A 12,095-nucleotide genomic window follows, 5' to 3' on the forward strand; every position below is an offset into this window, starting at 1 on the left:
TGAAGTAATTAGAAGTGCATGTGTAAGATTTCTACCTAGCCAGTTGGGTGGGGGCTAACTTCTAAACTGTTCAGTTTAGCTAGATTTCCTAGGCCTAGCTAAGCTCCATATCTTCTCTGCGCCTGGAGCTCATCACATCTTCTACAGGTATAATCAACCATTTCAGCATCTGAGGCAACCATGGCCCAGAGTAAACAGTGTGAAATGATTCCTTAAAGCAATTTTGTAATTCGTGATGTGAAAATGATACAAATAATTAAGACAAATTTATTGGAGTGGAAGGGAGGATTATTACTATAGTGGCTTAGGGGGTTACATTTCAGAATTGGAAGGGACCTTGGAGATTATCTAATCCAAACTTGGATTTGTGGACCCATGCTCTTTCTATATCACCAGAAAGCTGCCAGCTACTGTCTCTCCAATGCAATATGCAGGGAGCTGGATAGTCTCTGGATTGTTACTCTCTTGCTTGAAGCTAACAGGAAGAATAAGCGAGAGGCTGGTCTTTAGGCCAAGGAGGGAGGGAAGGAAAAATCCTGGAGAGGGGATTCTCCAGGTTAAGAGAATGAGCCCAAGGATATTTCTTTATGGGTTGGAGGGGGACATCTGTTGGAGTGCCTGCATGGTGTGCACCATGTCAAAATTTTGTACCCTTTAAATGTCACGGGATATATAAGTAGGCTGAAGCTCTAAGAGCTCCCCTCTGGTAAGGCTTTGAGCTCTTCACGATCCCCCAAGGATGATACAGTCTTATGTTCCAGAACGCCTGTGTACCACTACCACATAACTTTGCTAGGACTCAATCAACAAATATTTACTAAGCACCTACTGTGTGCCAGGTACTATGCTAGGTGCTAGAAATATAAAGACAAGAAAGAAATAGCACACCTCCCAAGGAATTTCCATTCTATCAGTTCACTGCTCTGTAAAAGTAAGATCATAGGATTTAGAACCGAACGGGACCATTGAAAAGCACCTACAACCAGCTTATTTTACAGATTGGAAAACTGAGGTCCAAAGGACACAAATAACTTGAAAATTTTGTGCGAGATGAAGGTTTCCAGTTCCTTTGTCTTCCATACCTAGATCTATGATCCAATGATCTTATGATTCCATCTCAGACCCTGAAGCTCCTCCTTCTTTGTGCTTATGAATTATTGAAGTGATTCCTTCAAACTCTCAGATTCCCCTGAGGCTGCCCTCTGGAGAGGCAGTGTGGTACAGTGGAAAGAGCCCTGGATTTGGAGTCTGAGGATATCTGTTCAAATCCCTACCTGGAGGACCCTGGGAAAGCCCCTTTCCATTTGGGAGCTTCCGTTTCCTTATCTATAAAATGAGGGGGTTGTTCCGTTTTGAGTCTTAGATCTATGAATTTCATAATCCTGTCTCTGTGTTGTCTTGGTTAGGTTACTTCTCTGGGCCTCAGTTTCCTCTTAAATGAAATGAAACAGTTGGACTAGAAGATGTCTGAGGTCCCTTTTAAATCCTGTTCACCTTATGATGATCCTGTTTTCCCCTCCCCATTAGAAATTCACCCCCCAAACTTCATTCATTGATTTACAGTCCTAGATTATTCTCAGCCAATGAGGCAGCCTCCAGATTACTGCCAAGCTTTGGTTGCTCAGTCCGCATTCCTATGTAATCACTTGGCTGACTAGACATCATTCCTTCATTGGACTAAATCAAGGAGGAGAAAAAGAGAACTATTATAGACTCTTGAAGCTGAGAAGTATCATAAAAATCATCTAATCCAACTCTTTCATTTTACAGGTGAGGAAACTGAGGCCTAAAGAGGCTCAGGAATTTGCTTTGGGTCACCTGACTAGTATGTGGGTCAGCTGGGATTATCGGGTCTTCCAGTTGCCTGCTCGCTTCTTTTTTGCTGTACCCTACTTCATGCACAACGTGAAAGTAGTTACTTCAACCAGAACACAAAATAATAATTCAACCAGTTAATTTATCCTGGAGGTTTATAGAAGATAATTCCTCGCATTATAGTGTGGGTGGTGCTTTTTTTAAAATGGATGATTCATTTAACCCTCAGATTTAGTAAAGGTTATAATATCTTCCACTGATACTTCCTCCCCCCACACCCAAATACTTCCCACCCCCAGGCCAGGTAGCATTGGCTCACATTCTGAGTGTCAGTTCCTCATCAACTTGTAGCTGCCCTGTTGAGTGAGTGGGTTTCCCCCTCTAGGGCCAACAGAATTGCTGTCTCTGTATTGGCCTCAATGTTATGGGGCTGTCTTTCCCCAGGACTCTGGCTGCCTGCCATCCCCAGCAGGATGCTTTCAGATTCAAAACTAGGAGATGTAGAAGCTCAGCCCCCTGAAGCTGTTGGCTTTGAAGGAGCAGAATCTAAGCTGAGTGGGGTTAGCCTGTAACAAGAAGGTTCCAAGGGGCTATAACTTTCTGTACACCTTATCTTGTAGCTTAAGGCAGGATCCACCACCTTGGGTCAGGAGCAGTGGGAAGCTTCCTTCTCAGTGTCCAGGATCATCAGCAGTTACCTCTCTGATTAGAGATAATGGGCTGTCCTCTTGGTTTCTGCTTTACAGATGTATAAACCAAGAGCCAAGCTTGGGTTTCATTGCTTGGATCCATAGTAATGGGGGAGGACTCTCTAGGGAGGGGGAGTAGGTGAACATAAACCCTTGAACATTGTGTCTCAGGCTGGTCTTCTAGAAGAGTTCAAGAAGGAGAGGGGTCTGGTCTCACCCTTATCTAGGATGTGGTGTCTAATGACCTTCCTGACTCCTATGGATCAGTCCTAGGGAAGGCTAATGTTGGAGGCATTTGCTTTTCATGTGGCTAGGCACTCTTTTTCTCAAGAATATGTCTTTAAGTTGCAGGGGAAATTGCTATATGTAGGCTGAAGGACAAGTCTTGATCCATCCCTCATGTATGCTAGTTGTGGAGTATATAAGGGATGGATTCTGAGCCCCACTCTCAAGCCTGAGGTCACATTCTTTCACTTGATGTTGATTTTTTAGGCTGACCTGCTGCCTGTTTTTTTTCTGAACTCATTTTTTTTTTCTAAACTAAATTGATTAGAGAGAAATTTAAATTTTTTTATTGATGTCACTTGTTTTTATATAACATTTTCTAATGTATTTACTCCCCTTCCCAAAGAGCCAGCCCATATAACACAGAATACAAAGAAAAAAAATAATTCAGCAAAACTTAAACATTAATCAAGTCTGACATTGTATGAAGTATTCCATACCCATATATAATACTTCATCTCTGTAAAGAAAGGAAGAAGGTGCATTCTTATATATCTTCTTTGGTCATTATAATTTTGACAAGCCTAGTCATTATAAATTTGTAGCGATCAGTTTCGAGAGAGATTCTTTTCTTAAAATCAGTTTTGTATGATTTTCAAGTCTACATTCTCTCCCTTCCACCTCTTCCCCCTGACTCATTGAGAAAGCAAGAAAATTAAAACTCATTACAAGTATGTATAGTCAAGCAAAACAAACTACCACATTGACCATGTCAACAACAAAAATGACCTCTCAATCTGTATCTTTGCGTCTATCACTTCTATGTCTAGAGATGGGCAGCATGTTTCATCATGAGTCATCTGTAATTGGGATTAATCAGAGTGCCTAAGTTTTTCAAAGTTGTCTTCATGGTATTGTTGTCAGTGTATAAATTATTCTCCTGGTTCTGCTGATTTCATTTTGTATCAGTTTGTACAAGCCTTCATAGGTTTTCCTTAAACCATCCCCTTCATCATTTCTTATAGCGCAGTAGTATTCCATCACCTTCATATAGCAGCCATTCCCCAATTGATGGGCACCCCTTCGGTTTCCAGTTCTTTGCCACCACAAAAAGCTGCTAGAAATATTTTTGTCCACATGAGTCCTTTTCTTCTTTCCTTCCTTCTTTCCTAGCAGTACTGCTAGGTCAAGAGTATGTATGCATAGTTCAGTAGTTTATCGGACGTAGTTCCAAACTGCTTTCCAGAATGGCTAGACTACTTTACAGTTCCACTAATAGTTTATTAATGAACCTGTTTTCCCCCAAACCCTGCGGTGTTTGTCATTTTCCTTTTTTGCTAACTTTGCCATCTGATGACCGTATGAAATCATACTCAATGTTGTTTTAATTTGCATTCCTTTATTATTAGTGATTTAGAGCATTTTTTCATATGGCTGTTGATTACTTGGATTTCTTCCTCCAAAAACTGCCTTTTCATACCCTTTGACTATTTTTCAATTTAGGAATTACTGGCTAGAGAGACTATATATTTAGGCATTGCTCATGGGAATGTGCTGTCTCCAGTGACTGCACTTACCCCATCTGCTTAGTCCTCACTCCTTCTGTAAGGAGCTGAGAAGTACCCACCTGGGTCCATAGTGAGTCCAGCTGATTGACAAGTGACTTCTCTCTTTTGACAACACTTTGCTGATTACTGTGCATGCACCACCCTCCTGACTCTCTTAGAATGTTACCAGCATAAATGTTCAGTGTACCCATAGCTCCACATGGCAAAGAATACTGTGCTTTAAACAAAAAAAATTTGGAAACCTTGGACCAGACAATTATTTCCAGTTCTAAGTTTTGTGAACCTGTGAAATAGGAGCTGTTGATATTTCCTGCCACCTGCCTGCTTGCCTGAGCACTGAGCCCCTCATGGTCGTTCGCCGGTGTTTCACCTTTCTTTTGCCCTGAACTCCACCCCCATCCCCTTGTCTTTTCCAGGCTCCAATGTGCCTGTCAGCACAACACCTGTGGTGGTGCCTGTGACCGCTGCTGTCCTGGCTTTAACCAACTGCCCTGGAAACCTGCCACGATGGACAGTGCTAATGAGTGTCAGTGTGAGTATCTCTACCCTGCCCTGCTTATAGACGTGAACCAACCTGTGTGTGTGTACACATGCACTCTGTGCCTTCTCAGTGCAAGCACATACTGACTTATAAATAGGTGTGCTCACACACAGCCCTCAGGAGGTGATTTTGTTACCATCATCCTTAAGTGGCATTCAGACCAGTGTTTTTATCCTACTTGTCAGAGGGGCAGATGAAGGCCTGAAGTAAGGGTGTGATTTGCTTAAAGTAACACAGCCTGGGAGTGGCAAAACCAGGTGTCCTGATTCTTCGTTGTGGTCTCTGTCCTCCACTTTGTGCTGCCGTGTCTAATTCGTGATCAAGTAGTACAGGGCTGTCCAAAGTGTGGCCCGCAGGCTGCATGCAGCCCGCAGCGCAATTTATGCAGCCTGCCTACAAGCATAGAAATTTACATAAATGCTTTAGTAAATGAAGCCAAGCTACCACAGAGCTCTCACTAAAATGGCAAACCAAAATATAGTGTCTGTTGTTTCAATAAAAACCTGAAGTTGGACAGCCCTGAAGTAGTAGATAGAGGTGTACCTCACCTAGAAGGACTGCCCTGGAGCATGACAAGGGAGGCTTCAGAGGTTGATAGGGGACACAGAATGGGAAGAGGCTGGTAGGTTGTGCAGGGTCATAATACAGCCAATTTTTTTTTCCTGTAGCCTGTAACTGTCATGGGCATGCACATGACTGTTACTATGATCCAGAAGTGGATCGGCACAAAGCTAGTAAGAACCGGGACAACGTCTACGAAGGTGGAGGTGTCTGTATTGACTGCCAGGTAAACTGATGCCACCAGCCAAAGTATCCTAACCATACCAGTAATTCATCTTTATAAGCACATTGCCCCTTGTAAGGAGATAAAGTCTTATCTCTGTTTTATAGATGAGGAAACTGAGGTCCCATGAGGGTCGTTGACTTGCCAGTGGTCACACAGCTAGTCATAATAATTCACATTTATACTGTTGTTGAATGTTTACAAGGCTCTTTCCCTCACAGCAGCCTTGTGAGGTTGACAGTGTTAGAATTGAGATTTGAATTCAAGTCTTCTGGTGCCAAGAACAGGGGGCTCTTTCTACTGTTCTATATGTAGGGACCAGTGGATAGCTACACTAGGTCCCCAGGAGGAAAGGGACTGCCTTTTTATTGAGAGTAAGGTATAAGTTGCTAAGTGCTGGAAGGGGGAAGACTTCATTGTTCTAGTTTTGTTCAGAAGTGGGATCATATGTAGTATGACCTCAGGGTCTCAGGCTAGGGCATGATATCTGAACTAAAAAGCATGCTCCAATCTCCCCACTTCCTTCCATCCCTCACCTGCTCCAGCACCACACAACTGGCATCAACTGTGAGCGCTGTATCCCTGGTTATTATCGGTCACCTGAGCATCCCATTGACTCCCCCTATGTCTGCTACCGTAAGTAGGCTCTACACTGGCAGGTGGGAGGGGAGATGGGCCTCTTGCCCCAGAATTCCTATCAAGGTTACTCCTATGTGCGCTGAAGTCCTGAGAAGGTTGGGGGCAGAGGGTATTCTCATTTTCCCAAGATGGAAGACTGAGACCCAGAGTGGTGTTCCCAAGGTCATGCAGTGGTAGATCTGAGGCTATCCTTACTTCTTTTGATAGTCCAACCTGGATCTGTGAAGGGTCTCTCCTTTCCCTAGGCTTCATGGGGGAGAGGGAGGGAGTCTGGGACTCTAGCTACCTCTAAGCTGTCCCATTCCCTGTTTCCAGGTTGCAATTGTGAGTCAGACTTCACAGATGGGACATGTGAGGACCTGACTGGTCGTTGCTACTGCAAACCCAACTACACAGGGGAGCGATGTGATGCATGTGCCAAAGGCTTCACAGATTTCCCCCACTGCTATCGTAAGTATAAGGACCTGGAGGAAGCAGGGGTTAAGTTGGGGGCAAGCCAGTTCCTGAAGTTTCAATTATAAGTGTGCCTTTCTTTACCTAAGAGAAGTAAATCTGAAGTCCTATTTTATGTACTCTGGGGCTGCTATGTAAAGGACCCCTGGACTGAATCCTTTTGATAAAGCAAATAACTGTCCCTTGATTGATAATCTTGTGTATATTTGGAATTTCATCTAGATTGAGCTTATGTGAGAGCTGGACGGGTCTTAAGATCATCTAATCCAGCTTCCTCATTTTATAGAGGAACAAAGCAAGGGCCTGGGAAGTGAAGAGACTTAAGGTCACATCGCTAGGGGGAGAGCTGAAATCTACTCCCAAACCAGCAGCTATTTATAGTCCCAGGGTTTTATAAACTAAAACATGATGGGCTTTCCGAGAACAAAAGTCTGTGTGAAGTCCTCCTCCCATCCCTGAATCTTTGGAGGAAATCAGGAACATTATATTCAGGATATATTATATTCAGTAGCTTTCTTGGTTTTGTTCCCCCCTTATATAACCTCTTACTCACTAAGGCCTCCAGGGGACAGGACTGCCATGTGAATGGGAATCACAAATGCAGCCATTAACCAAACCACCAAAGCACAGCTGACCCACTGGCAAATCTGTGGGCCTGGGGCTATGGTAATAGGTTGGTGTGTAGTCAGAATAAATCCAGGAAGGCTTTCTAGGAGAGGTGGGCTAGAGATGAGCTGGATTTCTGGGAGTAGAAAATTGAGGACTGTGTACCCAAGTTAGAAAAAGTAGGTAGTGTCTGTATATGATTATGAGGCTCTAGGTCTAGATGTGAAATTAGAATGGTTCCAAAGGAAAAAGGGCCAGGGTAGGGGAATGCTTTTTTTTTTTTATGGTGGGAGTGAGGCCTGTTAGGTTGATGGAAGGATATCCAACAGCTTCTAAGAAGTGCGAGATAGAAACCTAGCTGGGGCATCTGTGTGACTTGAGGATGTCTCTTCCCTCCTTCATTCCTTTAGCTGTGCCCTCATTCTCCCACAATGACACTGGGGCACAGGTGCTTCCAGCTGGACAGATTGTGAGTAAGTATCTAATACTTGTGATTCCCCCACTCCCCTTCCTTTTATGAGGCTCAGTTCCCTCTGCCTCTGGGAAAGAGCCCCACAGATAGAACTGGGGCCCAGAGAACGCCATATACCCCTATAATTCCTATGTCCACTTCTGTCCTAGAAGCTCCTGGTCCTTGGGGAGTCCCTAGGCTGAAGGAGTATGGAAATGGCCATGCTGTTGGGGAGCTCCCAGCCTGAGGGGCAAACATAGCCCCTGCCATTGGGGGTCTCCCAGCTTCCACTTAAACTGTACACATGTGGACAGAGGCATGGGCAGAAGTTCTGGGGCCATGCTGGGTGGTGTCCATGTGGGATTTTTCAAGGAAGGCCCGTTGGAGAGGCTGTTAAAGACTGTCAGGGGCAGTGGAGAGCTGGAGCCATGTTGGATTGGGACAGGGAGGGATGAGGGACGGGAGAGGCTATGTGCAAACACTACTCACTGCCTATTGCTCCCAGACTGTGACTGCAGCGCAGCTGGGACCTTGGGAAATGCCTGCCGGAAAGACCCATACATTGGCCAATGCGTGTGCAAACCCAACTTCCAGGGTGTACACTGTGAGCAGTGTGCCCCAGGCTACTATGGGCCAGGCTGCCTGCGTGAGTGTCTAAGCTCAGTGTTCCCTCACTGGGCTCTCCACCCTTGCCCTCAGGACAAGACAAATCTGGGACACTGAGGGAGGCTCTGACTGTTGGGCCCATTGTAGGTTGGGGTTGGAGAAATGTGGCCCTGGGGCCTGGAGAGAGGAATGTCTTCCAGTCATGAGGTCTCCCATCCCCAAGGGAAGGTGCGTGGGTGGATCTTGGGGTCTGGAAGGTTCCTTTATTTACTCAGACTTTCTGCTCCTCCTCCAGCCTGCCAGTGCTCCGGGCCTGGCCAGACTGGTAGCAATTGTGACAATGAGACGGGGCAGTGTGTGTGCCGCACTGGCTTCGAGGGCCCTGCCTGTGACCGCTGTGCCCCTGGCTACTTCAGCTATCCGCTCTGCCAATGTAAGTTGCCCCTCCCAAGACTTCACGTGCACATAGCACACCAGCAGCCACACCCAAACATGCAACATCCACATATAAGCAAACATACATCATGGTCCTCCTGGCTAACATTTCTTTAGCACAGCTTCCCAGTAATAACCTAGGGAGGCAAGAAGTATGAGTATTATTGCATCTATTTTGCAGATTAAAAAAAATGGAGGTACGGGTTGGTCACTGACCTGCTTTGAGTTCACAAGTTTAGTTTTAAAGCTGGCATGTGAGCCTAGGGCTCCTGATTCCAGGTCTATGCTCTTTCCATTATACCTCCCAGTGATTTATAGTTAAGTAGGCGCAGAGAAACACTTATGCCTGTTTCTACCCCTAAGCCACTAACACAACTATGTCAAACACAGCCTTCTTAAATTTAAAGGATATTAGAGGCCATTCCTGGGACTCCCTTTTCTAAGTCTGGGAGGGAGGAAGCAGGAGTTGGGGATCATAGACCAACGGGGCTGAGGTGCCATACTGGGGAGAGGGAAGTAGTTCAAGGCCCAGAGACTAGAGAGAGTTGGGGAGGCCCAGTCTTTCAGGCAGGGCTGTAACCAATTCCCCTCTGCCCCTGTAGTATGTGGCTGTAGCCCTATAGGAACCCTGCCTGAGGGCTGTGATGAGTCTGGGAGATGCTTCTGCCGTCCCGAGTTTGATGGGCTGCACTGTGACCGCTGCCAAGCTGGCTACCACTCCTACCCCCAGTGTCAAGGTTAGCAGGACTGAGGCTCAGTTGGGAGCAGGAGGGTCAAAGATTAGGGGAATCAGGGGGCTTGGGGTGGGGGGATTCAGGGAGCCAGGAAAATATCCTGGGGGGTTGAGGGAATTGTAGGGAGCAACACTCACCTGTGTTGAGAAAGAAATGAAATAGTATCTGGTTAGTAGCAGGAGTGTGTAGCATGTAGAAAGGGGGATTAGAGAGGACTGGAGGAAGTCAGAGGAGGAGGCCATGCCTTGAAGTATGGGCAGTTTAGTGGAGGATTAGAGGTATATGTGTATATGGGAGGTGGGGGGAGATAAGTATGGGATAAATCCAAGAGACAGGGAGACACACAATGTGTTTGGGGAACATCGTGAGGAAGGGCCTGTATTTTTATACTATGAGCATCTATTAAGTGCTTCTTAGATGGAAGGCCCTGTTTGTAGACATAAGGAAGAATGGATGGGGTCAGACTATGAAGGGCCTTGAAAGCCAGAGTGAGGAATTTGGAACAAAATATAGCCATCCACCAGCTCATTGTGTCCGTATCCTATGCTTCATGTCCTCCCTAAGTTTGTTCCTGTGACCCACGAGGCTCGCTGGACCAATTATGCAGTGGGGCTGGAATGTGTCACTGTCGGGCTGGCTATGCCGGGTCTACCTGCCAGGAATGTGCCCCTGGCTATTTTGGATTCCCCAACTGTATCCGTGAGTGGTCCTCCTTCCCTTCACCCTTCTTCCCACTCCCCAAGGACCTCCCTCCTCAGTAACCCAGGGTCCCTTACTCTCCACCCCTAGGGGAAGGGAGAACAGGATCTCATTCTCTACTGTCATCTGTAAAATGGGAACATCTCCCATCTGCCCTACCCTGCTAGTCTCCAGACAGAGAGTATGTGTGAGGGGGCCTTGCACTAAGGTAATGAGACGGATCATGTCCCTTTCTCTGACTGTAGCTTGTCACTGCTCTGAGGCTGGGTCCCTCCACATCAGCTGTGACCCTGAGACTGGGCAGTGCAGCTGCCGACCACGAGTGACCGGTCTGCACTGTGACGCATGTGTGCCCGGGACCTACGGGTTCCCCCGCTGTGAAGGTAGGTCTGCCACTGGGTCCCAGAATTAGCCTAGGTGTCATGTGTTTCTGTGTGTGTGTGTGTGTGTGAGATCATTAGTTTGACCTGGAAATTGTAATATGTTTTGCACATGTTTGTGTGCCTGTATGCTCTCATGTAGGGTTGGTAAAGGATATTCATATAATCTACGTGCGTGTTGTGTGACTCTGATGCTATTTCATGGGTAGGCTAAAGTGAAGCGCACTTGTTTGTATACACACATGTGCTGTCAATTCCTGAAACACCCCATGTCTAGACCAGTGATCTCAAATGAAAACAGGGGCCACTGTTCTATTCATAAGGATCCCTATAGACTGTGTCTTTTAAAAGATATTTTAAGAGAAATATAATTTTATTATTTTCAAAATGAATTAAGCAATGGGTTGCCTAGCAGGTATCCCTCAGGATTCACTATTAACCAATAAATAAGATGTCATGCATTTTTGGAGGCGTGACCAGACGGGCCTCTAATCAGTTTGCTGAGTTCCTCAATCACTTTGATGAGATAACAGGATGTATATTTTTCTTGAAAGAGTAAACCTTCCATGATATGGGCCATGGCCCACCTCCCTACAGGTTGCGTATTGACTTAGTTTTAAAATTTAATATTATCTGTGTTTTACTGTATTTTTATTTTGTTTAACATTTTCCAATTATATTTTAAACTGTTTTGAGCTACACTTGGGAAGGGCCATGTGTTTGACCCCTCAGGTCTAGACAGCCCACTTTGCACCATAGGACTCTGTTGTCATTTGGGTTTCCAGGACAAAGATAGGAATCATTAGTGTTGGAGAGGAAGAAACCCTTCTTCCTTGCAGGGGCCCTGGCATCCCACCTGTGCTTCAGAGAACACTCTTCCTTTGTTTCTCTCCTCACAGTTGGCTCCTGTGATCCAGCTGGCCAGGCCTCAGCCACCTCCTCTCTCTCTGAGGTAAATTTACTGGTGTTCTGACCTCAGCACAGGATGGGGATTTGTATATGGCTGGGGCAGGGTGGGGAGAACCCAGGGCTAGGTATTGGGCAACCTTGATTCCAAGGCCTCTTTATGCTCCTCTTCCTCTGTGTCCACAGTGCAGGATCCTCCCTGGACAGCTGTTTGCCGATTCTTATAATGGAGAAGGGGAGCACTACCTTCTCAATGGTGGTTCATCAGAACTCTGGGTTAGACTTTGAGACTGCCATAATTTGAGAGTCATGTCTCAGAGGCAGCATCTAGGACCTATCTATTCTTCATTATCTGCACATGAATTTTCCAAAGTAAAATATTAATATCAGGATGGTTTTTCCCTCTTCCCATCCCAGTCTTCTTCCCCATCCTTCTTTGATTTTGGTTCAGGAAATAAAAACTTTAATAATTTTAACACAACATAACTAGGAAAGTAAAATATATTGTCTGAATATCAGGTTTAAATAATCGAAACTCAGTGGGATGAAAGCTCCCTACGCTAG

At 45.6% G+C, this 12,095-nt stretch overlaps 1 protein-coding gene across 1 annotated transcript in view; it reads left to right on the plus strand.

Annotated features, from left to right (window-relative positions):
• LAMA5 (laminin subunit alpha 5) overlaps positions 1-12,095 on the plus strand; it is a 95,243-nt gene that overhangs the window by 34,941 nt on the left and 48,207 nt on the right. Inside the window, exons 7-18 of the mRNA XM_036749893.1 lie at positions 4,714-4,829; positions 5,507-5,625; positions 6,168-6,258; positions 6,577-6,711; positions 7,731-7,793; positions 8,277-8,417; positions 8,673-8,810; positions 9,415-9,549; positions 10,111-10,245; positions 10,491-10,628; positions 11,525-11,577; positions 11,718-11,807. Coding sequence (XP_036605788.1) covers positions 4,714-4,829; positions 5,507-5,625; positions 6,168-6,258; positions 6,577-6,711; positions 7,731-7,793; positions 8,277-8,417; positions 8,673-8,810; positions 9,415-9,549; positions 10,111-10,245; positions 10,491-10,628; positions 11,525-11,577; positions 11,718-11,807 — 1,354 coding nt within the window. The remainder of the gene's footprint in view (positions 1-4,713; positions 4,830-5,506; positions 5,626-6,167; positions 6,259-6,576; positions 6,712-7,730; positions 7,794-8,276; positions 8,418-8,672; positions 8,811-9,414; positions 9,550-10,110; positions 10,246-10,490; positions 10,629-11,524; positions 11,578-11,717; positions 11,808-12,095) is intronic.

Source organism: Trichosurus vulpecula, chromosome 3 (genome assembly GCF_011100635.1).
Source record: "Trichosurus vulpecula isolate mTriVul1 chromosome 3, mTriVul1.pri, whole genome shotgun sequence".
In the NCBI taxonomy this organism is placed as follows: domain Eukaryota; kingdom Metazoa; phylum Chordata; class Mammalia; order Diprotodontia; family Phalangeridae; genus Trichosurus; species Trichosurus vulpecula.